The 27,855-nt window shown below is 49.2% G+C and overlaps 1 protein-coding gene across 1 annotated transcript in view; it reads left to right on the top strand.

The window, feature by feature from the left end:
- Positions 1 to 27,855, top strand: part of NCAPG2 (non-SMC condensin II complex subunit G2) — a 1,155,695-nt gene that overhangs the window by 797,211 nt on the left and 330,629 nt on the right. Inside the window, exon 18 of the mRNA XM_069647980.1 lies at positions 7,103 to 7,256. Within this exon, the coding sequence (XP_069504081.1) occupies positions 7,103 to 7,256 (154 nt within the window). The remainder of the gene's footprint in view (positions 1 to 7,102; positions 7,257 to 27,855) is intronic.

The following is a 27,855-nucleotide window of genomic DNA, read 5'->3' as shown; positions in this document are numbered from 1 at the left end:
AAGGAGCTTCCGGAACCGAAGATGGTTCTCCTCATGTTTCAGGGAGGCAGGGAGGCTGTTCCAGAGGGAGGCACCAGCCGAAGAAAGAGATCTACCACCAACTCCTTGCTTGGTGAAGCGACGGACCCTGAGGGAGTTGGAGGCGGATGAGCGAAGAGCTCGAGAAGGGAGATATTTAGGAAGAGAGATGCAGATATTGGGGCCCCAGAAGGTCTTGTGGACAATGCAGAGGGTTTTGATCCCTGGCTTGAGGCCAAGGACAAGTCTCGCAGTTCTGGTTTGGATGAGTTGCAGAGGGCGGAGAGTCGAAGCAGGCAGATTTAGATGGAGGCTGTTGCAGTAGTCTAGTTTAGAAAGAATCAGAGCTCTGGAGACAGTGAGCTTCTGGGGGAAGGAGAGGAAAGGAAGAATACCTCTGAGGAGGAGGAGGAGTTGGTAGTGTGACTTCTTGGAGACTTCAGAGATGTAAGGAGAGTGTGGAGTCGAAGATGACCCTGAGGTTTTTTGCCACACAGGTGGGAGCAGGAGGAGGGCCAAGGGAGGCCGGCCAGAGTGTGACAGGAAAGGAGGGAGTGGGTGTGCCTACGAGGAGAATTTCAGTCTTACTGGCATTAAGGCAGAGGTCATTCGTGGCACACCACTCCTGGATAGCAGTCAGACAGTCAGAGATGAGGGAAGGAGAAGAGGAGACTGAAGGTAGCCTGAAAATGAGCTGATTGTCATCTGCATAGCACTGAAAGTTGGGGCAGAAAGCGGCAATGCGGTGGGCAAGAAGTGCCAGGTAGAGGTTGAAAAGCCAGGGAGAGAGGTTAGACCCCTGGGGGACACCACAGGTAGAGAAAAAGATAGCTGAGAGGAAAGACCCAAGTTGGACCTGGGAGGGTCGGTCAGAGAGGAAGGAAATCAGCCACGCCAGTGCCTGACCGGTGATACCAAGGTTATCACGGAGACAATTTAGCAGGATGGCATGGTTGATGGCGTCAAAGGAAGAAAAGAGATCAAGCAAGATGAGGACACAGAGGGTTTTGGAATCAAGGTTGGAGAGCAGGTCTTCACGGATGTTCAGGAGAGCAGTTTCCGTGCTCCTGGCAGCTCTGAAGCCAGACTGATGGTCATGAAGGCAGCCAACAGATTCAGTGTGGAGATTAAGTTGGGAGATGGCCAATTTCTCCAGGAGCTTGCCCAGGAAGGGAGTGATGGAAATTGGGCGATAGTTAGCCGGGCAAGAGGGCTCAGCAGAGGGTTTCTTAAGAAGAGGGTGCACAAGGGAGTGCTTCAGGGGGGGATGGGAAGACTCCAGTGGCGAAGGAGTGGTTGCAGAAGTCAGCCAGGGCAGGAGCCAGGGTGTCAATGTGGTCCTTGATGGTTTTGGAGGAACAGGGCTGAAACTGTCTTGACAAGACTTTCATAGATCGGACTTGTCTAGAAATCTCGTCGGCGGAGAACAGGGGAAAGGCAGAGAAGGAGTGTTGGGCAGAAACCTGTGCAGTTCCCTCTGGGACCACTGCAAAAGATTTATGACTACAGGTGTTTGCCAGTAAACCCACTTGGTAGCAGTCTGTACCACACAGATTCACTTGGTAGCTGTGGCTGAGCAGTCAGACTTCCCTCAAGAAGAGTTAGGCAGTATACAGAGTATTCACAATAGGTCAAAAGAGCACAGTAGAACAAGTAAACACTGACCAGAGCTTGGTGTAAAAGAGATATAATTATTTATTTAAAACCACATCTAGTAAAACACACAGGCACTAAGGTTAAGCAGTTAAGAAACACGGTCACTAAAAGATATAAACTCCCTTAAAAGAATATTAGACAAGTCTTAAGTAAAGCCCCACTTATTTTCAGACAGCGGTGAACGCTTAACGCAGATGGCACTCTAATAATTCGTTTTAAAAAGGGATAGAAAAGCAGAGTATAATTTGAAACAGATCCCAACATTTTCACAAGAACACAACAAGAGAGGAAGGCAAAGTAAAACCGTGAAGTTAGAGTTCAGAAGGCCGGATCCACTTTAAGAGGATCAGAACTAAAGGTGTCCAAGGTCACACGGTTGCAGTGCACAAAAGTCTTGAAGGGTTCAAAAAAAGAGTTGGACCAAAGAAAGGGACCAGTTAGATGGTCAAGGTGGCCAGCCCAATCCAGAAGGTTAAGGGATTATTATTACCTTGTAGCAATCTTTAGAAAGGGAGGCCTGGCGGACACGGTACCTTAAAGTGGTGAGAATACTCCAGCGGGGGCAGTTGTTCCTGGCAGCGGATGCAAGTCGGTGCTTCGTCCGGGGGAAGAGAGGATCTCGTCAGGGAGGAAGACAGGAGTCCGTTGCACTGCCAGGGAAGAAACCAGCCGCAGAGTTCTCGGGTAAAAGGAGCGGTCCTTTTATTCGTGGTCCGGTGGTAAGTGGCTTTCCGGTTGCCGGGGTGCTTGGCAAGGGCAATTCGACCACAAGACCTCCTGGGATGCGAGGAAAAGAAGGTAAACTGGTTGTGCCCAGCAGTCCGGGGAAGAAGCCTCTCCAGCCGGGAGATCTTCTCTGTCGTCGGGAAGTGGTGAGTCGGTTCCGCAGGGCTCCACCGGTGGTGTCGTCGTAGCAGGTCGGCTCAGCTTCTCCCTCCTCGGATTCTCAGGTCCTGTGGCGACTTCTGAAGTTCCAGTCCCCAAAGCCCTGCTTTTATGCAGCAAACCCCCATTCACTCAGCCTAGCTGTCAAACATGCTAAGTGGTGAGCCGGCCGGCTCACCACTTGGGCCAATCACACAAGAGTGCGACTTGAGTTACTAAGGTAACTCAGTCCATGGTGCCTAAACCCCCTCCCACACCCCTTGTGGTACCCAGACAGAGTGGCACCACTTTTGGAGGCTTCTGTGGAGAAGCCCGCCAAAAAGTGGAACAAAGGGCTCGACTTGGGTTGGAGTCACAGAAGAGAACACAAACGCCATTTTAGAATCGAGTCCTGGCAAAAAGTACCAACCGGCGAATTAATATTAATTAAATAAACCGGCGGTATGTTCGAGGCTATGAGAATTAAATAATTAAAGTTGGTTGCCTCGAACAATGGGAAAATCCCATAGGGATATATTCGCGGTCGAATATAAAAAGTATTATCCACTGCCACCAGCCAAAACTCGATCAGGGGGGACGGAGACGTGCCCCCTCGACTAACAGACCCCGGGGCAATCGAATTTCCCCGACCAGTACGTCCACAATATGATGGTTTGTACCAGTTTCTATTAATAATTTGGGACTAGTAAAGCCAATGGTGACTTTACATGCCCTGGGAGATAGTAGTCAGTCCCAGGGTATGGAGTCTATGGTGGAGTGTCACTATAACACCCCTGTGTCACTGCACGGAGGGTGCTGTGTAACACACATAGTAAAAGCACATGAGGCCCTATGGAGTAAAGGACCCCACAGCCCATAAAACACACTAACTGTCAAAGGAACACCATAAATCATGTCCAAGAGTGGGAGAAAGAGACTCGCTCTTGGCAGGAGAAAAAAAACAAACTCCAGAAATCCAGCAAAGCTGCTGGGGGACTCACTAGGTTAGGAAATTCAGCCTAAACAGAGAATTCTCCCTAACATGCATTCAGGCCATTCTTCTCCATCCAGACAATAACAACACAGAGTGGATTCGTACAAGCACTCCGCCAATCAGCACTACACACTGCATTCATACCAGTTTCAGGCAGGGCGTTCTCAGTCAGTGTCTCAACCACCAGATACTAGACGCCCACAACATGAAATGTGTATTTGTCACACACTCCATTCACCCAGGTCCCACCTGACGGGCGTACCCACAACATAGTCATTGGGAAGGCTCCAGCCAGTCTGGACTTCCCCCACAACACCATATATGGAACTTCCACCCAACAGCCAGTCTGGGGGAAGGGACAGAGTCAGGGCTTCCCCGGACTTCGGGAAAAGTAAGGTAACAGGCAATAGAAAGCAAGAGGCCACAGGGGCCATCTTGTTTCCTATCAGTAATCAACTGATTCCAATGGCAGGGCCTGGTTATCCCCAAAATGGAGGATTCTCGGAGCACTTGTCAACTTTAGCATGGAGCTGCCACCAGCCCATACACTGCTCTGTGGGCCACACACAGGTGCCCAGAAAACATACACTAGGAGTACAGGGTCGTACTCCCACCCATGGGTGCCTTAAGGGTATCCCAGGGCTCTGTTCACCACGACCAAAAACAGGAATAGCCGCACCGCCAGGAGTCCCACATAAATTCCTGCGCGGAAAACAAGACCGAACATACATGATAAAGCAATAAAGGACAAGGATATGGAAGCCCTGTCCCTCCAATGCATTTCCAGCACTGATTTTACTGTTTATGCTTTTACTAAAAAATCACACACAGAAAAATCACTAAACAAAAAGGACAGACCGACAAAAAAAAGGACTAAGAGACATACTCTGCTGTAGCCCTGACAGACCCTGCATGCTCAGCAGTGGCAGCACCCCGAAAAGGAAAGACGACTCTTGGTAAATTAAGCTTTCCCACCCCCAGATCCCTGAGAGTTCATCATTTACAGTCTTCGGACATATCGAGCCTACTGGCCAGGAAGTAGATATTGCGTAAGGGCATTGAATTAAGAATTCAAATTTTCATTTTGAAGTTCCCCATGTTTTTATTGCTTTTTTGTTTTTACAGACTGCAGGCAAATTATTTTATCAGCAAGATTATTAAACAATGGATTTGTAATTAAGGCAGTCAGATTATATTCTTGCATTCCCAAGAAGAAGCGGCTGCTAATTTACTTGGAACCTAAACAGCATTTTTACTTGGCTTTTGTTAAATAAAACGTCCCCTTTCATGAAAAATTAAAAAGTTTAAAAAATTGCAATTCACTGCTGGCAAAAAGAGTTTGTACCTAAAATTTGGATAAAGTGTACATCTACATTCAGTTACAGAATGGGGAACATAATGCATCATAAATCACAGGTAAATGGTAAAAAGCTAGTTCTTGTCTTAGAACGCCTGGATTCCCAGAGGAGTACAGTACAAATGTCCAGCGGCCGGTACGTACCCCCAAAGTCACTTTGGGACCATTCCAAGGTGGGACGAAGTCAGTGGGCCAGCACTGTGAATGGGGAAAATGAAGGGCAGTCTCTTTTTTTACCACACAGGTGTGTACACTGTGGCAAACAACGCCAGGGAGCACAAGAGGAGAACCCAATCAAGATCCAGAGGTTGGTTTGTGAACCAGAAGCCCTAGGAGAGGATGCAACAAAGCAAGAATGTTGTTCATTGGAAAATACAGTAGAGTCCTGCTTCGAAAAATGCCTCCACCCCAGTCCTGAGGGACCCATGAGGAAGTGTATCTCCAAATGTCCACATAGTTGAGTATTCACAGTGGTGGTTTTGAGGAAAATGTCTCTAGGAGCCTGAAAATATCCTAGTAAGTACATGAAATCTCCCTGTGTGAATTACAAGGTGCAAATGGGCTTGAACATTGAGCCATCGAAGACCCCGTGGGCCAAAAACAATAAACGTCCCTCCCATGGAAGAGCCCCTCTAGCCAACAACTAAAATACTGGTGAGAAGGACTTGAAGACAAAGTAACCCAGCAAAGAGAATTCTGCAGCTCATTCAACAAATGACAGTGGCTTAGTTACAGGAGATGGCCCACAGTGGAGATGACAGTGGTGGTGACCCAGGACAGTCCAAGTAGCAGATGAGGCGTGGTAGATGTGCTACCTCCCTTCTGGGTGAATGAAGCTACAGAACCAAGGTGTGAGACTGTGTCAGTAAATTAATGCAAGCGCTGTTAACAAAAGCCTGGAAAAACTCCCAGCATAAAGGGCCCAACTTGCCACCAAAGTAGTCAGCAGGAAAAATCACAAAGCCCAGCCTGGACTTCTTGCAGCAGAAAACCCAAATGGGGATGTGCCTAAGCCATTGCAGTCAATCCTGTATGGCCAGATGAAGGCCTAAAAATGCAGCAATGGCAGGAAATCTTTCAGCAGGTAAGTAAGACTGCTTTTTCTTAAATCCAGCAACGAGAGCGAGCAGGGACTGGGTATCCAGTTAAGTACCCCAGCCCTTGGGCACCAAAGCCACGCAACCAATGACTAGGGTGGTTAAGGGAAAAGGGGTCTGGTTTGTAGGGCTGCCTCTTTGCCCAGGCCATCCCCATAGTAAGTGATAGACAGAGCCCAGGTACGTGTACTGGCCTTAACCAGTAAGAAACAATATGGAGGCTGGCATGTGGTCTCACAAAGAGCCCACATGGGCAGAAAGGCTATTTTAAGACTACCACCGGTTTCCATAAAATAATCAAAGCAAGCCGAACATTCAAAATGGCCAGTAGCAGGATTTAATACATTGGTTGCCCAATGGCAACAAAAAAGGTACATTGGGCTACCAATGACTTGCACTCCTGGTGAAGCCAAAATTAAAGTACAGTTGCCACAAGCCTACTCAATAATATAATCACTGTAGGGCAGAAATATGGTGCTTCGGAAGCACCCCTGGGGCTGCAAGCCTTTTCATAGCCGTGGGACCATATAGTCTAAAAGAGTGAAGAAGGGTTGCAGTGGCAGGGACCTTTCAGTAGAAGTCCTCTGGCCACAATAGGTTAGAGATGCAATATAAAAAAGCTAAATAAGCTAAACATTTAGGCACCCTAGAAGTGGCCCAAGAATACGCAAAATAAGAATGCCGTTTTAATAGTGCTTATATTATATGCAGAAAATTGCCCACATGGAATACACTTTATAATTTAGTAAAATGTTTTTGGGATATGTTATTGTGAATGATATTGGTGCATTTTGACATTGTTTGTAGACTATAATATGTTAAAGATTAATTTTGATTTATCACGTGAGCAATTATTCGGTTTATATCATGATCTCATTTCTACATGGGTTAAGGGAAATTTGCATGTTGAGATGTATTGGCAGCGGTGGAGCTAGAGCACTGGGAGCAGACCACCTACCTCAATGCACTAAAACAAACACAGAAAACATAACAAAAACAGTCTCCATTTTGACACAGCTTTTTGGCCATCAAGTGTTACATCATGAACATGTACATTTCAATTACTGTACAATTTTTGTATTCTTGTCATGTATATTACTAAACATTTGTTTTCAGCTGTGGCGTTGTTTCCAAGTTGAGGAATATGGAAAATGGAGCTTGTGAATCCAAATATTCAACCCTCCTAGACTGCTTGTGCCGCTGGCAGCGGGTGGGCCATGCAATGGAGTTGGTTATAGATTGGCTCACTGATGCTGTGCCTCACAATAAGGTATGACCCTAAATCTTTGCCATTTGTAGAAATGAATCTGCTTTATGTGATTATTTTTCAGGGCTGTGTACCCCTATTCCTCATCCAATTTCCTACATACTTATGAGATGCTTTCATTGGGACAGGGGGAAAAGCACAAATATAACTTTGTAAAGCGAATCCAGGGTGCATATACTGAAGCAGCTGTATCTGGTTCTTCTGTGTTCATTGAATCCACCCTTTTGTTTCACAAGTCAGTGCTTTCTCTGCAGTGCCATGGCTGGACTCATTTTCTGCAGAGTCTTGCTTGATTTTTCTTTGTTTTTCTCATTACATTTTATTTGTTTGTTAACTTGCATCCATGGTCCTATCCCAAGGTAAGGGCTTTTGTGTGCAACATGTGCACATGACGCTCTACCTATGCTCATTCTTGTGCACTGTTTACAGTCTCTAAGCACCTATTCATGATATGTGATGCACTTTATTTTAGGACGCTGACTTTGTGTTTGGGTTCAGAGGATCCCTTTCAAGAAAATCCAGTGGCAGTTTAGGAGCCAGGAATGTGACGCGGACACAGGATTCATGGTGTTTGGTTATACACTTTTATTGAAATATATGGGGTATGGAAAATGCCTCACTGTTTGTAATCTGAGGTATTTCCCTACCTCAACCAAAACTAATGGGTCTGTCCCTTGTCAAGGTGTCCAAAGCAGAAATATATTGTGTGTCCGGAATCCTATTCTGACCCTCACACTATAAAACTCATTCTAATGTGTGAAGGGTATTGTCTCTGGTTCTCAAAAAGTGCACAAAAGTTCAAATCAACACAATCTTTTCAAATGGACAATTTGCACAGTTCCAGGTAATTGGCTCCCTTCCCCAGATTCCTTGTACTAATGTGTAAAATCCAGAAATAAAGGATAGTTAATTTCTTTAGGACACAAGAGTATATCTCTCTCCTCTTGGCGTCTTCACAGTTTGTGGGGAAATGGCTCCCTTCGCATGGTTTCTCTTTGCCTTTAATATGATTCACATGCTCATGACTACTGCCCGTCGTCAGGCTGGGAATTCTCAGCAAAAAAACAATCACTGTCCTCTGGTCATACTGCCCCAATCCAATGACAGTCCTCTCCCTAAGCCCAGAAAAATCTTCCTCCCCTTCAAATTTAGAGGTATGCTGGGGCGCGGCCCTGGGAGCATGCACTCGCTTGACTCCACCCACCAGCGCCAGTCCCCTTTTCTGCGTCGACGGGCCGAATTCACCAGAGCTCCTGGGTTTGGCTTCGGCCATGTAATACCACGCTCTCTTCCCCGGATATTCTTCTATCTTTGTCTTTCTTTTCAATAGGTACTTCGTCCTCCGACGCCACGCTCCTCCCGGGCGCATGTCGACTTCAGCGGGCTTGAGCAAGTGTCCAGCCTGTGAGGGTCTCTTCCCCACATCCGACCCCACGCCCTTTGCCTCCGCTGCCTTGGCCCCTACCATGGCTAGGAAGGTTGTTCCGTGTGCAAGGCGCTAACTCCCATGTGCACTGAAGAACAGGCTAGCTAAGTGGATGGAGCTCATCCGGAAGACCTAAGCGACTTGGTCAAACATTGCTCGAGGCCAAAGGCAAGGCCTCTATTTACCATCTCACCCCGTAAGGGAGACCCCTTTCCAAGGAAGCACCCGAAGCACCGAGGCTAGTCCAGCTACCGGCCTTACGGCCGAGGGGGTCTCCGGATCCTTCCGGTGCTAGTGCTGAGGGACCGCACAGTTCTTTTACCGGGGTTACTCAACGCCCTACTACCAGCATCATGTCCAAGGGGGGCACCTTCACGCAGCACTACTGGCACTTCTATGCAGTTCAGCCGAGGGCAATACGCCTTTTAGGTCTAGGCCCGAGGTACGGTTAGGCATTCTGTTCCAACACCAAGCATCTTGGACAGGACTCCGTCCGATGAGCCAGGCACCATGACTTTGGCACGTGTCATGCAGCTCGGCAAAATGGCTGCCGCACCAGACAAGGTGGCAGCTCGCCCGATACCCCCTCTAGCAGAGTGGGTGGAAGAACGAGTCTCAAGGTGGCACTTGTGGCAACCAGGTACGTGGCCTGCAGTTTATCCATCAGCGGCGCAGGGCCGGTTTCCCCTGCACCCCAAACAGAGCGTGCCCCGGCTCCCGCTGCCACTCCATCAATATCACCTGCCACCTCTTCAGCCTCCAAAGACAGGTTCTTTGAAAGGTTCCTAGCGCCGATGCGAACCCCCCCCCCCCCCCGATGGGGGCCATCCTGCGGGATACTATCAGGGACATGCTCCCTCCGGCCCTCCCACCGGCACCCATAGTCATTCCTACAATGGCTCTGGTGTCTTAGGCCCCAGCGCAGCCCGCGTTGTTCCTGCCGGGTCCTCCGATTCCTCAGCAGCCACTGGCTCTGGCCTCCACACCTCAGCCCACGGCACCCAGTACCCCTCCACCTGATCCGGATCCTCCAAGCACTCGGGTGGACCCTGACATGCCAACTTCAGCCAAAGCCTTTCACGAACGCATGGCAGTGCTGGCAGAGTATTTGGGCTTTCCTCAGCCGAGGTCGAACAGCCAGAGGAGGGGGTCTTGCCAGAAGTCCTCACCTGAAGACCCCCCCCTACCAAGAAGGGGATCCCGATGCAGAAGAACGTCATTTCCCTGGCCAAAAAGGGGTGTATCAAACCGCACTCGGCCCAGCCTGTCATTCGGCGCCTCAACGCCAAGTACAGGCAGATAGAGGGGGATACACTCTTACTTTCGGCGCACACTCAACCTCGCTCTTCAGTGATTGCTGCAGCGTCACTCTACTCTAAGCCTCAGTCGTCCTCCGCTTCCTCGTCCTCGACACTGCTAGGCAAGGAGGAGAAGATCTTGGCGGCGTACAATAAAAAGCTGTACTCTTGCAGATTTCCTCCCGGAACTTCCGGCACACAGCCAAGCTTGCTTCAAGGCTGGGCTAGGCTAAGCTAGGCTGGTAGCGCAGGACATCATGGAGTCCACGGTGGCCCATATCGATACCTCTGTCCGGGCCATCTGCATCGCCAGAGAAATGAGAAGAACGGCCTGGCTCCGGGCTACTAAGTTTAACCCTGACGTCCAGGAACGCATATTGGACCTTCCATTCGAGGGTAGTGACCTCTTCCACTCCACCACGGATGAAGAATTAGATAAAAAACAGCTTTCAAACCGCAAAATCTTTAGTCTTACGAAGGCCACGCCCAAGGTGTACACCCAGTCACATGAACGCTCCGCCAAGGGGCAGATGTCTGGAGGGTTCTGGGGCTTCCAAGAATGGAAGTCCAGTCAACCTGACCGCTCCCCGAATCAGCACCGGAGAAAACAACAAAAAGGTGGCGGGGGGCAAGGATTTGTTCCAATACTTTCCTCCGCAACAGCCTCAGAGGGAAAGAAGGCATGACATGCCCCTTCAGGTCCACATGTCTCCAGTGGGGGCAGGCTTGCCTTCCACGTGCAATTTTGGCGCCAAAGGTTTCCAGACCCCTGGATCCTCTCTGTAGTATTATCTATGGGGTATTGCCTGCCGGTCCCTTCCTCTCCTCCCTCTTCCCCTCCTCTCCCATAGATTGGGACAGCATCTCTGTTGGCGGAGATATGCTCGCTTGTCGAGAGCCAGGCAGTGGAGGAAGTCCCAGCCTCCCAGCGAGGTTTGGGCTTCTATTCCAGGATTTTTGCCATACAGAAGAAGAACCAGGCTGGCCTGAGAGTTGTGTTGGACCTTTACACCCTCAACCTCTCCCTTCCTCTTTGGCTGTACCCCACACAAGACTCAAGATGAGGAGATTACAGCTGCACTTTGCAGTCTCATGGAATCAGGAGACGGGCTTCCAAGCGAAGCCTGTCGACATTCCTAAATCTATCCACCCGGACCTCACTTGGTGGTCTGCGTATTGCAACCTGCGGCAGGGCAAGCCCTTCCGGCAGCCTTCGCAGCAGGTCACCGTCACTACGGACTCCTCCCGAGAAGGCTGGGGAGCCACACTGGGCAGTCACAGCGCCCATGGAGTCTGGACTCGGCAGGAACAGGAGTCCCACATCAACTGGCTAGAATTGAAGGCCATATGGCTGGCCCGCAAGGCCTTCCTCCCTCTGATACAGGGCAAGGCAGTACTTATCCAGACAGACCACTCCACCAGCATGTACTATATCATCAAGCAGGGGGGTACCAGATCCCCTCCGCTGTGCAACCTAGCTGTCAGCATGTGGTAATGGGCTCTGGAGAACAACATCTTCCTCACCGCTGTCCACCTCCCGGGGGAGTCCAACCTGGAGTCTCAGCAGACTGAGGGTGGAAAATTATGAGTGACAATTGAATGACCTGGTCCTGAAGGAGATCTTGCTCAGGTGGGACAAACCCAAGTGGATCGGTTTGCCTTCCGGGACCACAGGAAAGGCCAGCAGTTCGCCTCTTGGCAGGGACAGGGCTCCTGCTCCCTGGGCAATGCATTCCAGATACAATGGAACTACATTACGGCATACGCCTTCCCTCCCACACCCCTGGTACACAGGGCGATCTGCAGGATCAAGGAATCTTGTCACCTCAGCATCATTCTGATAGCTCCCTGGTGGCCGGCGAGACTATGGTTCTCCGAGCTGCTCAGCCTATTGGACAGGCCCCCCATTCACCTACTGCTGTGTCCGGCTCCTCTCCTGACACAGTAAGGGGGCAGGGTACTCCACCCACTCCTCACAAGCTAGCCCTCGCAGCGTGGTTCCTGAGCAGGTCACACTGAAACATTTGAGCACATCTCAGGCTAACCTGTAGACCGTCCAGGGCGCCAGAAGCAAAGCTATCAGGAGCCAATATAAGAGCAAATGGTCCAGATTCTGCCATTGGGTCGACTCTAAGGAGTTCGACCCCCTTAAGTGCACGTTGGATGACGTACTCTCCTTCTCGGCACACCTCGCCCTCTTCGTAGTTCAGGTGGACACATGCTACTCCTATCTGGCAGCCATAGGAGCTTACAGAAATTTGGAGCAGGGCCATCTGGCGGGCCTCCACAGGCTCTACCCGCCTATAAAGAGGCCACACACTGTGTGGGACCTCAATGTTGTTCTGGGCGCCTTGGCTCACAAACCCTTCGAGCCACTGGCGTCCGCGGACATCAGGCTGGTCACCCTTAAGACATTGCTGCTCGTAGGCCTCATCTCCGCACGTAGAGTCAGCAAAATCCAGGCTCTCGTGGCATCAGAGCCCTAAAATACCTTTCACAAGGACAAGGTTGTGCTTCGGTCGCACCCTGCATTCCTATCCAAGGTGACCTCCTCCTTCCATCTGAACGAGGAATTAGTCTTACCCACCTTCTTCGCCGACCCCAAGGATGAGCCTCAGAGGGTCTTGCACCATCTGGATACCAGATGCACGCTAAAATATTACCTTGACAGGACCAAAGACGTCCACAGGTCAGATACCCTCTTTATCACCTTTGGTGGTTCAAGGCCTGGCTATCAGGCCTCCCAAGGCCTCTATAGCAAGGTGGATGGTTGCGACCATCAAGCAGGCCTATGAGGGGCAGCACAAACCAGTGCCGGCCAATTTGCATGCCCATGCGGTCAGAGCCAAAGCCACGGCCATAGAGTTTCAGCGACATGTGCCGTGCGCAGGTCATCAGTAGGGTGGCTACCTGGGCCATCCCTTCGGCTTTCTGTAAGCACTACTGTTTGTACTCTGCCTCCAGACCAGACACAGTATTTGGGCAGGCGGTTCTAAGAAACCTGTTTGCTTACGAAGGGTCTCCATTCCACCCTGGGGCTACATTCAGTTGTAATCGCCCACACAGTATGGAGGAAAGGGGACGTGACGTAACAGTGAGTAATAGTTACTCAATGTAGTGACCAACGTACTCTTAGTCCATAGTCCGTTTTCCTCCTGTCAAAATAGTTACAGGTAAGTAACTTAAATCATCCTACGGTCATGTCAGTTTTGTTATGGGTCCCAAACCCGCAGACCACTGGTATCTTCCCTTTCCAGGCAGTATCAGGTAATATTCTCCCCACCAATATATAACCAATCGTGGGGTAAGGCCATAGGCGATATTATTAGTGAGGATAATTTATGGGGTAAATGGGACCGGGGGTTGCGGGGGTGTCCCCCGTTCCCTTTAAAAATATATGGGGGTTGCGTGGGTTTCCCCCCACAGGTTCCATGGGTTAATATTGATGAAAATATATGGCGAGATTCTTGTATGGTGATATTTTTGCCGGGTTATTAACACAATGAACCTTCCAGGCTCGTCTCGTCGATTACCAATAGTGTACAATTTCAAGGATATGGGTCTTGCTTGAGATTCTCCTTTCCAGATTTATAAAAGTTCACACTTCCCAAAGGCATGAACCTACCTTGAGATTATTTTTATTCTACACTTGTACAAACACTTGAATTTGACTGGAGTATTGCCCTGCCAGGACCTTAATGCAGTCTTTTAAACACTTTTGTTCACCTGGTGTACTCTCCTGCCAGGACTTCATTGTATGCCTTTTCCTTTTTATCCAGGAAACATTAGCCTGCTTCTGGCTTAATCACTCTTGTTTCACACAGTTTCAATATTCACTTCCTCATTCATCAAAGGGTTCTTTGCCCCTTTTCCAAGAACATTACCTTTTACTTTGCTGTTGCTTTTCAGATATGGGTTTAATAACCCATTCATAGTTAGCCTTACAAATACATTAACTTCATCATTAGCCTCCCTTTATGTCGTTCGCTATATTCTTATGAAGCGCTACACTTTGTCAGGCAACCCAGTGACCTGTCAGTCTTCCCTGAGCTTACTGGTTGCTCTTTGTGATCCCTCACTTTGGTTCTCTTCCTTGTGCGTTATTCTTAGAGTGCCTGGGCAACCATGTAAACGGTATATCTTCCCAAAACGTACCGGTTGCTTCTTGCGTTCCTTCACTCTGGGTCTTTTCAACTTGCTGGCTCAGCATGCTTCCTGACAGCTGCTGCACTCTCGCCGGGTTCCCTTCCACAGTGTACTGTTCCCGATCCCTTTTGTTCTCTGCGGCAAATGGTCTGCACCTGGGCTTCTCTCTCCCACATTTGGGCTTGCTTCCACACAGTCTCCTACGGCAAGGTTCCCTTCATTGTGGTTCTTGGTGTCGGCACAGGTTGTGGTGCAGTCCAGCATCTGCAAGTCTCAGCTCCATCTGCTGAAGCAGACGCTGCTTTAAACTTGCTGCCACAACTGCATAGTCCAAAGACTAGACTGTTGCGTTGGTTTACCGATCTTAGTCATCTTTACTGTTCCACTGCTCTCACTTGTCTCACTTGTTTGGAGACTGTTTCTTGAATGACGTTGAGGAAGCTGATACTGGTCTTTCATTGGGAGTGATCATTACTACTCCTCTTTTCCTTGTCTCAGTTGTTAGCATGTTCATCTTTGTGGGATGTTGGGGAATATTAACATTTGATTTAGTAAGCGGTTGAGGGAGAGTGCTACAAAATGCCATTAGGGCATGTGGAATTGAAGAAACATCCCTAAAAAGGAATGGGGGTTATGGGAGTTCCTCCAACAATGTCATGTCATCTCCTTGAGGATCACCTCTCCCCAGGTGGTCCCCCCCCCCTCATATAGCCGTCCCCAGGTTCAGGATCAGGTAGCGGCTGTTGTCCCCTGGTCCCATAGGGAGAGGCTGGGTTGTGGAAAGGAGTGATGACATCATCAGATTTATCACAGAGCATAGAAGTGCTTCTTTTGTCAATGAGTGCTTCTCCTGAAATTCTTTCCTCAGTACTGTCAGGCTGATAAAGATTTAACGAGGCACCTTCCTCAAAATCTTTGTTGGTAGGTGGTGTTGGTGCCAGGAACGTCTGTGCAGGAGACCTGCAAAGCAGGATCTCCAATGGTGAAGTCTTGACGACACTGGATTTCCTCTGTTGCAGGGTGCACTCCAATGTGTCCCGTGGTAGGAGAGATCAACAGAGGCAGTTTCCAACAGCATACAGTTCCATAGCCGATCATAATCTCAGAAGAGGAACACCACAGAATGGCCATGAAAACCAGCAAGGGAAAAGATAGGAAACTGATTTACAAGCTAGCTATGAAGAAAATAGTGTTTAAATCCATCTTCTTTATTTATGTCTCAAACTCCACCCAAATGTGGGCCCACCGATCATTGGAAAAGAAGCAGAAGCATACATCCAAAAAGACAGTATTGTGTGCATGCTCTGACTGAGCTAGAGTGAATCATTAATTCATCCTCCTTCAGGCTACAATATTAGGTTTGCCAACATGATAAGCGGGAGAGGGCGGCAAATTGCACTTCTTCAGAGATTCCTTCAGTCACAACGCCATGATACAATAATATGCTGGATGGTAAATGTTTCTTCTGAATCTGCTCGATCTCACACACCACAACACTTGCCTTCCTTCTCATATACTGAACACCTTTCTGCAACACTTCCTTCGCAGACACCCAGGCTAACATGATGGCGGATCTGTAAAAACAAGCCTGTGACTATACTGGAAGGCTTCAACATTTGGCTTCAGAAGAAAAATGTTGCAGCTGCAAAAACTCTCGCCCCAAACACCTGCACACTTCATCTCAGAGAATTGGAGTACCAACCCACAAGGCCCGACCCATATTGAACCTTGTTTTCTGTAATGAGAACTTTAATACTATTTCCTCCAGAGTTTGCTTCGCTTGAGCTGAATCTCATTTAAAAAAAAAACGAAAGCTCCAAAATCTGAAGACGAAGCAACCTCCTGACAGGCAAACTAGCCTACCATCAGCAGTTGCGGTACTACAGAGCACAAACTATCCAAGTACTAAAAGCCCTATACTCACATTGTATTGCATCTGCACAACACTGTCAGAAGAAAGTCTTCCAAATCCTGTAACAATTCAAGAACTCTGCAGCCTGTAACGCAACCCCAACACCCAGGCAAAAACTCTGATTGCTTTGTGATACACGTAAGCAACAAAATTCGACAAAACCAAGGCAGGATCAAAAGTGCTCTACCCAAATAGGCAAGCAATACAGTCCACGCTTTCAACCTCTTATTGCCTTTTGCCACCCAGGAACTGATTTCCACAGCCCACTCCGGAAACCTAGGGGACTCCCCCACCCCAACATCTACAAATGTGAACTAAGCACCCAGGAGTAGCACCTGGCTTCCTATTCCCTCTCCACACCTCAATCGAGTAGGGGATCGTCCTGCTCGTCTTCAAAACAGATTTCTTTAAACCCTTGTTAGGGAGAATTCTCTCTTTAGGCTGAATTTCCTAACCTAGTGAGTCCCCCAGCAGCTTTGCTGGATTTCTGGAGTTTGTTTTTTTCCTCCTGCCAAGAGTGAGACTCTTTTCCTCCCTCTCTTGGACATGATTTATGGTATTCCTTTGACTGGTAATGAGTGTTATGGGCTATGGGGTCATTTACTCCATAGGGTCTCATGTGTTTTTTTTCCTATGTGTGTTACACAGCACCCTCCGTGCAGTAATGCAGGGGTGTCATAGTGACACCCCACCATAGACTCCATACCCTGGGACTGACTACTGTCTCCGTCTCCATCCCCCCGATCGAGTTTTGGCTGGTGGCAGTGGAAACTACTTTTTATATTCGACCGCAAATATTTTCCTATGGGATTTTCCCATTGTTCGAGGCTACCAACTTTAATTATTTAATTCTAGTAGCCTCGAACATACCGCCAGTTTATTTAATTAATATTAATTCTCCGGTTGGTATTTTTTGCCAAGACTCGATTCTAAAATGGCGTTTGTGTTCTCTTCTGTGATTCCAACCCAAGTCGAGCCCTTTGTTCCACTTTTTGGCGGGCTTCTCCACAGAAGCCTCCAAAAGTGGTGCCACTCTGTCTAGGTACCACAGGGGATGTGGGAGGGGGTTTAGGCACCCTGGTCCGAGTTACCTTGGTAACTCAGGTCGCACTCTGGTGTGATTGGCCCAAGTGGTGAGCCGGCCGGCTCACCACTTAGCATGTTTGAGTGACAGCTAGGCTGAGTGAATGGGGTCTTCTGCATAAAAGCTGGGTTTTGGGGACTGGAACTTCAGAAGTCGCCACAGGACCTGAGAATCTGACGAGGGAGAATCTGAGCCGACCTACCATGACGACACCACTGGTGGAGCCCTGCAGAACCGACTCACCACTTCCCGACGACAGAGAAGATCTCCCGGCTGGAGAGGCTTCTTCCCCTGACTGGTGGGCACAACCAGTTTACCTTTTTTTCTTCGCACCCCAGCCCAGTTTGTGGTCGAACTGCCCGTGCCAATCACCCCGGCAGCCGGATAGCCACTCACCACTGAACCGCAAATCCCCGGACCGCTCCTTGTACCTGAGAAACTCCACAGCTGGCTTCTTCCCTAGCAGTGCAACCAACTACTGTCTTCCTCCACGACGAGATCCTCTCTTCCCCCGGACGAAGCACCGACTTGCACCCGCTGCCAGGAACAACTGGCCCCGCTGGAGCGTTCTCACCGCTTTAAGGTACCTTGTCCGCCAGGCCTCCCTTTCTAAAGATTGCTACAAGGTAATAATAACCCCTTAACCTTCTGGACTGGGCTGGCCGCCTTGACCCTCTAACTGGTCCCTTTGTGTGGTCCATCTCCTTTTTTGAACCTTTACAAGACTTTTGTGCACTGCAACCGTGTGACATTGGACACATTTCGTTTGGATCCTCTGAAAGTGGATCCGGCCTCCTGAACCCTAACTTCACGGTTTTACCTTGCCTTCCTCTCTTGTTGTGTTCTTGAAAAAGTGTTGGGATCTGTTTCAATTTGTTCTCTGCTTTTCTCTCCCTTTTTTGAAACGAACTATTAGAGTGCCATCTACGTTAAGCGCTCACCGCTGTCTGAAAATAAGTGGGGCTTTACTTAAGACTTGTCTATTATTCTTTTAAGGGAGTGTATATCTTTTAGTGACCGTGTTTTTGAATTACTTATTATTAGTGCCTGTGTGTTTTTTCTAGATGTGGTTTTAAATAAATAATTATATCTCTTTTACACCAAGCCCTGGTCAGTGTTTACTTGTTCTATTGTGTGCTCTTGACCTATTGTGAATACTCTGTATACTGCCTAACTCTTCTTGAGGGAAGTCTGACTGCTCAGCCACAGCTACCAAGTGAATCTGTGTGGTACAGACTGCTACCAAGTGGGTTTACTGCCAAACACCTGTAGTCCTAAATCTTTTTCCCCCCAGAGGGAACTGCACAGGTTTCTGCCTAACAACCCTTTCTTAAATCTTAAGGCGGACAGCCTACAGCTGTGGAGTGTGTTGGAGGCAGCTGGCTTGTCCTTGGTTGTAGCTTCAGAGACCTTCTAGCACTCCCTGTCCAGGGAGCTTGCTGCAGAGCCTAGCAGGGCACTCTGTGTGCTTGCTGGGCAATGGTTCTGGAGCGGCTGGAGGGTCCTCTGCGTTCTTTATCTCCCTCTGTTCCCTGGGAGATGCTTAGGGGAGGGATCTTGCTTCCCTCTTTGGAAATTCTGCCCTTCCTTCGCTGGATAAAGATCTACGGCAGACTGAACCTTCAGCCAGGGTCCAAGGATGACTTCTTTTCTGCTTCTCGTGAAGTCTTCAGAGGATCTGCAACTAGATGGGAATGTCCCTCTTCTAAAGACGAGTGGGCCACAGTGATTGGTGTAGGTTAATCCTACCTTAATGAACCAATCCTGGTGTCCCTACCAACAATCTCCTGTATGCGTGGGGTCATAACCAGAGTGCTTTGCAAATGGAAAAGTAAAGGGGTGAAAACAGAAACAGGGTGTGCCCCAGAACTAGACCAGCAAAAACCTTCTCTCAGTAGAAATATCTCTGGCCACTCTCCCTTTTGATACTACGTCCCACCCATCTTCCTAACTGTTGTTGATCAAAGAATCTCTCTGGTTAATGACCCTCTCTATGTGGTCCCTGTTAAAGAGACAGGTCTCCCTTAAAGCTGCGATAAGACCAGACTCTCTTGCAAACCACATTCTCGTACCTTATGAATGGGGTCCTCATAGCAGGTTGACTTCCTGTAAACAGCAGTCCCAGACATGACAGCTCACCGTCATTGATGCTGAGGGCAGGAACTGGCTTCATGTTGACAGTTACATGTGAAAGGTGGTTGGGTTTCTGGTCTCCTTTGTTAACTTCTGCCGCCAGGCCCCGTGTGGGCCTGTTTGAAGTACCCTCTATTTGTATGTTAACCGCTGCCACCAGCTGCAGTGCCTAACAAAAGAGGAGGGTGGATCCATGGAACCTTTGTTAATCAAACAGGCTGGCCATGGCAGGGGGAAGGGTGGCCCACCCCCTTCCTGGAAGTGACATTGTGTACTCCTGGCTGTCACATTCCACTAAATGACAGGGTGGGGTGTGCCTGTAGGCTGTGTTCATTCCAGTACACGTCTATGCTTTTGTTGTGATCATAGGAAAATCTATGTGGATTAGCCCCACACATTTTCCTGAGGTCTGTCTACCATCATTCCATTTAATTAACAAAAAATGTAAAAAGCCCAGGAAGTGCTCACCCACCGTGCGGATGGTCGAATTCCTCACACTGACATGCAGGATTCCATGAGGAAATACAAAACAAATACTTTTAAGGGATCCCCACTCCTTGTGAGTCCTCCAGCACTTTCTGCTGGACACCTGGATTTGTTTTGCTAATTCTCCTGGGTGAGTGTGAACCTTTTTCCAAACTCACCTCTTTTTTACTCTGAACATCAGGACTTTTTTAAACCCCTTTTTTGGATTTCTTTTGGGGGTCATGCTTTCTTCCAACTTTTAGGCATCCACATTTTTTTACTAACGCAACACACAGCACCTTCTGTTCAGTATTGGAAGAAGCCCCTAAAAGCTACTCTTTCATTGTTTCTTTGTCTTTCCCTGACTTCCTCTTGCAGTTACCAGGGAAAGGGGATACTTTTTTTTTTTAATTCAATTTTTATTGATTTTTTTGAAAACAGCATAGGTACACAAATCACAAGATTTCGGCAATCGCCCTGAACAAATCAAACTATAGGCCATTGTTTGTTTGTTTGTTTGTTTGTTTATTTTATTTGTATGGCGCTCCAAACCCAGAGGTAGAAGGGCGCTTAAGAATTTGGTTACATAGTTGAGAAGTATCTGTGTGTTGCATACTTCGTACAGGTTTATAATATGTACATATATATACAGAGGTCAATAAATAGAGCATGTGTAGTGCGTACAATATACAATTTTCAGAGTAAGTACAGTGTCTAAGCTAGTAATCGCGCAGGTCTAGAGTTAGTGGTGGTGTTCTTTGTTTAGCAGCCAGCTAATGACCTGCTTCCTAAAGATCTGGAAGGATTCGAGGGTTTTGATGTTGAGCGGTAGGGAGTTCCAGAGTTGGGGGGCAAGCACTGTAAAGCTTGCCCCTCCAGCTCTTTTTAGGTGGAACCTGGGTACTAGTAGACAAAGAGTGTTGGAGGATCTGGTGAGTCTGGTGGCAGGTTTCAGGGTGAGTTTATTAGCTAGATAGGGTGGTGCTAGGTGGTTGAGGGCTTTGTACGTGAGGCAGATGACTTTTAGATCAATTTTTTGGCGTATGGAGAGCCATTTGCAGGCTTTCCTAGTGGCAGAGATCTGCTCTTGTCTTGGAATGTTGAGGGCTGCGCGCAAGGCGTTATTTTGAGTTACCTGCAATTTATTGAGTACGGATTGATTAGCGCCAAGGAACAGGCTGTTGCAGTAATCCAGTTTGGATTGTATTAGTGCCCTGGCAAGGGTGAGGCAGCTGTTGGGTGATAGGAAGGGTCTGCTGGCCCTAATGAGCTTGCCGGTATAGGCAGCAGCTGAGGCTGTCATATTGGTATGTTTGCTAAGGTTAGTGTTGGCATCTAGATAGAAGCCAAGGGTCTTTACGCTTTTGGCTATGGGAATGGAATGACCATCGATGGTTATGTTGTTATAGCTAGGGTCAAGTTTGGTTAGGGTGTTGGGGGAGCCGACGATTAGGAGCTCTGTCTTCTCATCATTCAGGCAGAGACCATGGGAGGCCATCCATGCCTGAATGATGGAGAATATTTTGTTGATCCGGGCAGAGTCTTCTTGGTAATTACCAGAGATAGTGAGGAGTATCTGGGTGTCATCTGCGTAGTTAGTGTAGGTGACACCCAGATGGTCCAGTTGGTCGAATAGAGGCTTTGTAAATATGTTGTACAAAGTGGGGGATACACATGAACCTTGTGGGACCCCGCATGTGATGGGGATGGGGTCTGCAGCAGCAGTGGTGGAGAAGACTCGTATGGTTCTGTTTGCCAGGAAGGATTGTATCCATGTGATGGCAGGTGAGGAGAAGTGGGCTGCGGTGGCAAGGTGGTTACAGAGGACCTCATGGCTGACCAGGTCAAAGGCCGCTGAGAGGTCTAGGAGGAGTAGGATTGCGGCATTGCCTTTGTCTTTTATTTCATCAATCTGGCTTTTGAGATCAACAAGGGCGGTTTCAGTTCCGTGTTGAGGTCTGAAGCCAGATTGACGTATTCCTAGTAGTTGGTTGGATTCTAGGTATTCCTGAATTTGGATGTAGGCGACTCTGTCCAGGATTTTCAGTAGGAAGGGGACTGTGGTGATGGGCCTATAGTTTGTGGGTGTGGCCGGATCGAGGGATTGTTTTTTCAGGAGAGGGAGAACCCATGATTGTTTTAGGTTGCTGGGGATGGAGCTGTTGGTGAAGGATAAGTTGATGAGTTTGGTGATGAAGGGGGAGAGCTCTCTGGCTGCATCTTTTATGATTTGAGCCGGGCAGCTGTCTCCTTTACAGTTAGAGGGTTTCAAGGAGGTGATGATTTTTTGAACTTCCGGGATGGTGACTTTTTTGAACGAGAAGCCTGCGCTGGTGTTGTTAGGTGTGGGTAGGCTAAGGTTGGTGACATTGTTGTTGAATAGTTGTAGCCGTTTGTTTTCGATTTTAGTTTGGAGTCCTAAGATTTTGTTGTTAAGGGCGTTCTGGATGTTGGTGCACCAGGATTTGTCTTTTAGGCAGGTTTCTGGGGGCGAAATAGGGTTTTCTAGTTCCTTCAAAATTTTGAATAATTCTTTAGTGGAGGATCCTGCCTGAGTGATCCTGGTGTTGTAAGAATCTTTTTTGGTCCTGATTATCTCGCTTTTGTAAAGTGAGGATAGGTTAGTGAGGTTGGATTTGTTTTCCTCAGTGGGGTTAGTCTTCCAGGTGTGGTGAGCTTTAGCTTTCTCTTTCCTAAGTAGTTTGAGCTCAGGGGTGTACCACGAGTTCAGATGAGCTTTGGGTTTGGCTTTGCGTATTTTCAAGGGGGCAACGGTGTCCATTGCTTTGGCCATGGAAACATTGAAGGTGTCGATCAGCAGGTTTAAGTCAGCGTTAGCTGGGAGAGCATTGAGGGTAGGTAAGACCAATGGTAGTAAGGCTTCCGCAGTGATGTTGCGTTTGTTCCTGGTGGGGCATGCTGGAGCCATGGGGTGCTTATTGGGCAGTACCTGATTGGTGTTAACCTCAAGGGGGATCATGTGGTGATCGGTCCATGCCAGAGGTTGGGGGTCTTTGCAGGTTATGTTGCAGTTGTGGGTTGCTACCCAATCAAGGGTTCTGCCTTTTTGGTGGGTAGGGAGCACAATGCGTTGAGTGAGACCGTGATCAGTTAGGATATTGGCTAGGGAAGCAGCAGGTGCGTCGTTTGGGTCTTGGTAGCCGAGGTTGAAATCTCCAAGGATCATGAATTGTGCTGTTGGTTTGGAAGTTTTGGTGATGAGGGATGTGATGTCTTCTTCGAAGGTCCCGGGGGGACCTGGGGGTCTATATAAGAGGTGGATGGTTATCGTGGTTGTGGGGGAGGTTTGTAGTTTGGTTGTGAGTAGCTCACAACCCTGCGTTTATCGTTTATTACCCATCCCCCACCCCCCCCGCCCCATACAGTATCTCAAGCGATGCAGTCTGCTTATAGAAATTATGTGGCATAGGGCATTGTCGATCTGGGTTTTCTCTGCCAGTGGTCAACCGGCTTTCCAAGTTCCAGGGCCATTCGTTCCATGTCAGGGCTTGTTTTTGGGCTGGGCCAAGGACGCTTGAGGGTCTCGGGACGTGGCCTCTGTATTGCCAAACACCTCTTGGAATTGCAGCCAGTCTGTCTCTATTTGGGTGCTTGAACCATGTAAGGCCGCTGTAAGTCTTTCCATAAGGAATATGTCTTTGGCTATCATCACCCATTCTTTCTTCGTGGGGAGGGCGGGCCTCTTCCATGTTCTAGTGCGAGCCGCTCTGGCTGCCAACAGTAAGGAGTGTGAGAGGTCCGGTAATTTTTCCCAGTGGTCATCCTTATGCTGCAGGCCAAACAGTATCAACATCGGGTCCAGTGGGAGCACACCTTCTCCCGCCTCTTTCAGCCAGCTGAGGACTTCGGCCCAATAAGTTTGGACCTTCCCGCATGTCCACCACATGTGCCAATAGTTTGCCCTTTCCCCACACCCGTGCCAGCAAAGGGGGATTACATCTGGGAACATCCTAGAGAGTGTGATCGGGTCATACTGCCATCTGTGCAGGAGTTTAACAGCATGGGTTTTGTATTGGCAGGAAATCGAGGTCTTAAATGATCTACTATAGAGTCGCCCCCAGAGACGGTCTCCGATCCTACAACCCAAGTCTCTTTCCCATTTCCCTCTGAGGCTTTTGGTGGTTCCCTCCCGGGGGGTTAAAAGGGCATAGTAAAGGAGTGGGATGAGGCCTTTCATTACTACATGGGTGTCTAAGATTTTCTCAACCGGGGTGAGTTTTCTTTGTAATTTGGTCTTTAGTTTTGGTTTCATTAGGATTCCCTTAAGTCTCAGGTAGAGGAGTGGGGAGAGCCTGCCTATTCCCAAGGATTCTTCAACCTCCTGGATACTTATAAAGGACTCCTCCCTGACCAACTGACCAACTCTGCATAGGCCCGCGTCAAACCAGGGCTGATGGTGTTCGTGGCCTGGGATTTCCTCTAAAACTGGTGTGGACAGATGTGACTCATGGGGGAGGGCCAAGTGGTCACCTTCTCACTGTGTCCCTTACCCTCCAGCGCCTTCCACATTGTTACTAGTATTGGGTGTTCCCTAATTCTCCTTGGGAGCTTTTTCATTGGGACCCATAACCACTCACCCACCGTGACAGGGATCAGGAGGGAGTTTTCAAGAAAGACCCATTGTTTGTTGGGGTTCTCTCTGAGGTGGGGGGGGCCAGGGTTCTGAGCTGGGCTGCTCTGTGGTAAGTTCTTAAGTCTGGGAGGCCGACCCCCCCTCTATCCTTGGGGAGGGTGAGGGTTTCATAACCTATTCTGGGTCTCTGGCCTTGCCATACGAATTTCGTTATGCGTTTTTTGGCTTCTTTAAGGAGTGCTTCTGGGGCTTCTAAAGGTAGCATCTGGAAAACGTACAGGATCCTGGGGAGGAGGTTCATCTTTAAGGCGTTTACCTTCCCATCCACGAGATTTGCTCCTTACCCCATGTCTCCATATCTTTGAATAAGTTGTCAAACAGCGGGGGGTAATTTGCCTGGCTTATATCTTCGTGGGGCCGGACGATGTTGATCCCCAGGTATTTAATCCCTTCGGTACGAATTTGAAAACCCAGGGGGGACAGTTCCGTCAGGTCCTTGTCTGCATCTGGGGCAAGGGGAAGATCATTGACTTCCCTATGTTTATCCTGAAGCCTGAGAATTGGCCAAACCGTTCAATAACCTGAACGGCAGCCGGGACAGAACTAGTAGGTTCCCTCAGGTGGAGCAGTATGTCATCTGCATAGAGGCCAAGCTTGATGGTCCGACCTCCAACGTCAATACCGCAGACTATCGGGGCACATCTGATGTACTCCGAGTATTTCCATGGCGAACAGGATTGGGGAGAGGGGGCAGCCCTGCCTCGTCCCCCTTTGAAGGCTGAATGTTCGTGACAGGCGACCATTTACCGTGACTCTAGCAGAGGGGTCTGTGTATAAGACCTTAATGGCTCGCCTGATTCCCTCTCCGAAGCCCAGTTTGACAAGGACTCCGTGTAGAAACTCCCAGTCCACCCTGTCGAACGCCTTTTTGGCATCGATGGCCACCAGGACAGGGTTGTCTCCCTTCGGGGCGCTTCCCTCATGAGGTGCAGGGGTTTTCGGAGGGTGTGCGCCCCCTGTCTCCCCTGTATGAAGCCAACCTGGTCGGAATGGATGAGTACCGGCATATGGCTGTCTAGTCTCGTGGCTATGATCCTGGTGAACAGTTTAGCGTCCACATTCAGGAGGGGAAATTGCTCTATATGACCGGCAGTCTGCTGGATCTTTGCCATCATTCGGGATCACTGTTATCAGTGCTTTGCCAAATGACGGGGGTACACTCCCGGTCCTCATGATATTTATAAATAGGCCCGCCAAGAACCCCGCTAGTAGGCCTCCAAAGGCCGTATAGAAGCCTGTGGTGAATCCGTCCTCCCCTGGGGCCCTGCCCAGCTTAAGACCTGATATTGCCTTGAGTACCTCCTCGCTCGTTATTGGGGCGTCTAAGGCTGATGCCTCTGGGGGGTCCATCACAGGTAATGTTATTCCTCCAAGGTATGCTCCCAGTGCTTCCGCCTCCACTTCTCTTTCCCTCCCGTAGAGAATCTCATAAAACCCCGCAAATTCCTCCACTATTCCCACAGGATCCTTTTTTGCCCCCTCATCCCTGCTTGAGATCCTTGACACCCATCTATCTCTCCGTTGGCCCTGGAGTTTGGCCGCCAGCATGGGGTCAGCCTTATCCCCTTTTTCATAATACCTTTGACGCAGGTGTTGGAGGCCCACTACAATTTTCCCCATCTCCAATGCTCTCAGCTCTTGCCTTTTCTCTCTTGCATCCCCCATGTCCCTTTCCCTCTCCTCATCACTCTTCCCTTCAGATCCCTCCAATGCTATTATCTCCACCCGTAGCCTATGAGTCAGGAGAGTCCTGGTCCTTTTTTTGGAAGCCCCCTCTCTAATCAGAACACCCCTCCAGGTCGCCTTTGCTGCCTCCCAAACTGTCTCTATGTTGACTTCGCCTGTGTTGTTCAGTTCGAAGTATTCATTGATCGCCTTCTCCATCTCCTCCTTAAAAACCACATCCCTTAGCAGGAGGTCATTGCATTTCCACAGGGATTCTCTGGGCTTCAGACCTGATACACTAATATCTGCCCAGACCATATTGTGGTCCGACCAGCTAACCGGGCGGATGATGCAGGACTCCACTCGGCTCATGTTCTGATGCCCCATGAAAAGGTAATCTATTCTCGTTCTGGTGCCATGGACCGCTGAGTAGAAGGTGTATCCCTTTCCCTCCGGAGGCAATCCCCTCCATGTGTCCACGAGCCCATAGCCCCACATCAGCTCCCGGAATTTCCCCTGGGGTCTACTCCCTCGGCTGCCTAGCGGGATGGACCCTCCACTATGATATAATTCCCGATGTGCCCACATGTTAAAGTCTCCACCCAGTATAAAGAGCCCCTCTGTCCTGGCCATTATCTCTCCCATTGCCTGTTTGAGAAATTCAACCTGGCCCACATTAGGACAATAGATAGCTGCTAGGGAGACCCTGGAGTTGTGCAAGTCACCCGATATAATCATGGCTATACCGTCCTCCCTCCCCCACCTGGTTACCTCTGTGAGTCTCTGGTTTCTCTACAGGATGATCCCGACTCCACTCCGTTTCGTGGGAGCGGATGCCCAGAAGGTCTGGTCCACGTGTGTTCCTGGGATGGCCCTCTCCTCTCCCGTGACCGTTCTAGTTTCCTGTACGAAGAGGACATCTATTTTAGCATTCTTCATTTCCCTCCCCAAGAGGGAGCGCTTTGCTGGGGAGTTCAGACCCTTTACATTGAGTGAACCAATTCTCAGTGACTCAGCCCGGCCCCTATTCTCATTGTCTGCCATTGGGTCCTTGTCTTGTGTATTCCGTCTTCGCGAATCTGTGCTTGCTGCCACCTTCCAATGTGGTTTTGAGACTGTGTGGGTCCCCAAAATCGCCAACTCCCTCCCTTCCCTCCTTCCCTCACCCCCTCTTTATCACGACGCCTGCCAACGGGCAAGCCACCAGGGTGAATGCAAGTCCATCCACTGCAGTCCCCTTGTCAAGCTCAGCGTCCCCGGCCGGGGCTGTTTGAGTCAATCTCTCGGTTACTCTAATAGCGAGCCTCTGACCACTTAGTCCCCTTCGGCTTCCGTTGTAGGGGTGTTTAGTTTCTTGAATTTCCTTCGGCCCTTCATCTTCTTCTTTGTGGACCAGGGGCCCTCCGGCTCCCTCCTGGCGCCCCGAGGCTCTTGCACCTCCATCTCGTTTCCTTCCTCTGGGGTATCCCCTTTGAGTACCTGCAGCACTTGGGATGCCTCCTTGCCGCTGGTCACTCTATAGTCCACTCCTGCGCGTTCGAAAGACAAGGCGAATGGGAAGGACCACCTGTATCTTATGTCCTGACTGGTGAGCCACTGGGTGAGTGGCCGCCACTCTCTTTTGCGGGTAAGAGTGAAAGCCGAGAGGTCCTGGAAAATCCTCACTGTGTCTCCTTCGAACAACAAACTCTCCAGCCTTCTCGCTTTCTCGAGGACCTCCATTTTTTCTCTGTAGCGGAGGAAGCGCACAACTATGGACCTTTGGCCGCCCCTCGCTCCACCTCCCCCTTCGGTGGGCTCTTTCCAGCTGGTCTTCCTT

This window comes from Ambystoma mexicanum, chromosome 2q (assembly GCF_040938575.1).
Source record: "Ambystoma mexicanum isolate Mex_15411 chromosome 2q, UKY_AmexF1_1, whole genome shotgun sequence".
Classification (NCBI taxonomy): domain Eukaryota; kingdom Metazoa; phylum Chordata; class Amphibia; order Caudata; family Ambystomatidae; genus Ambystoma; species Ambystoma mexicanum.
This window is presented reverse-complemented; position numbering and strand designations above follow the sequence as displayed.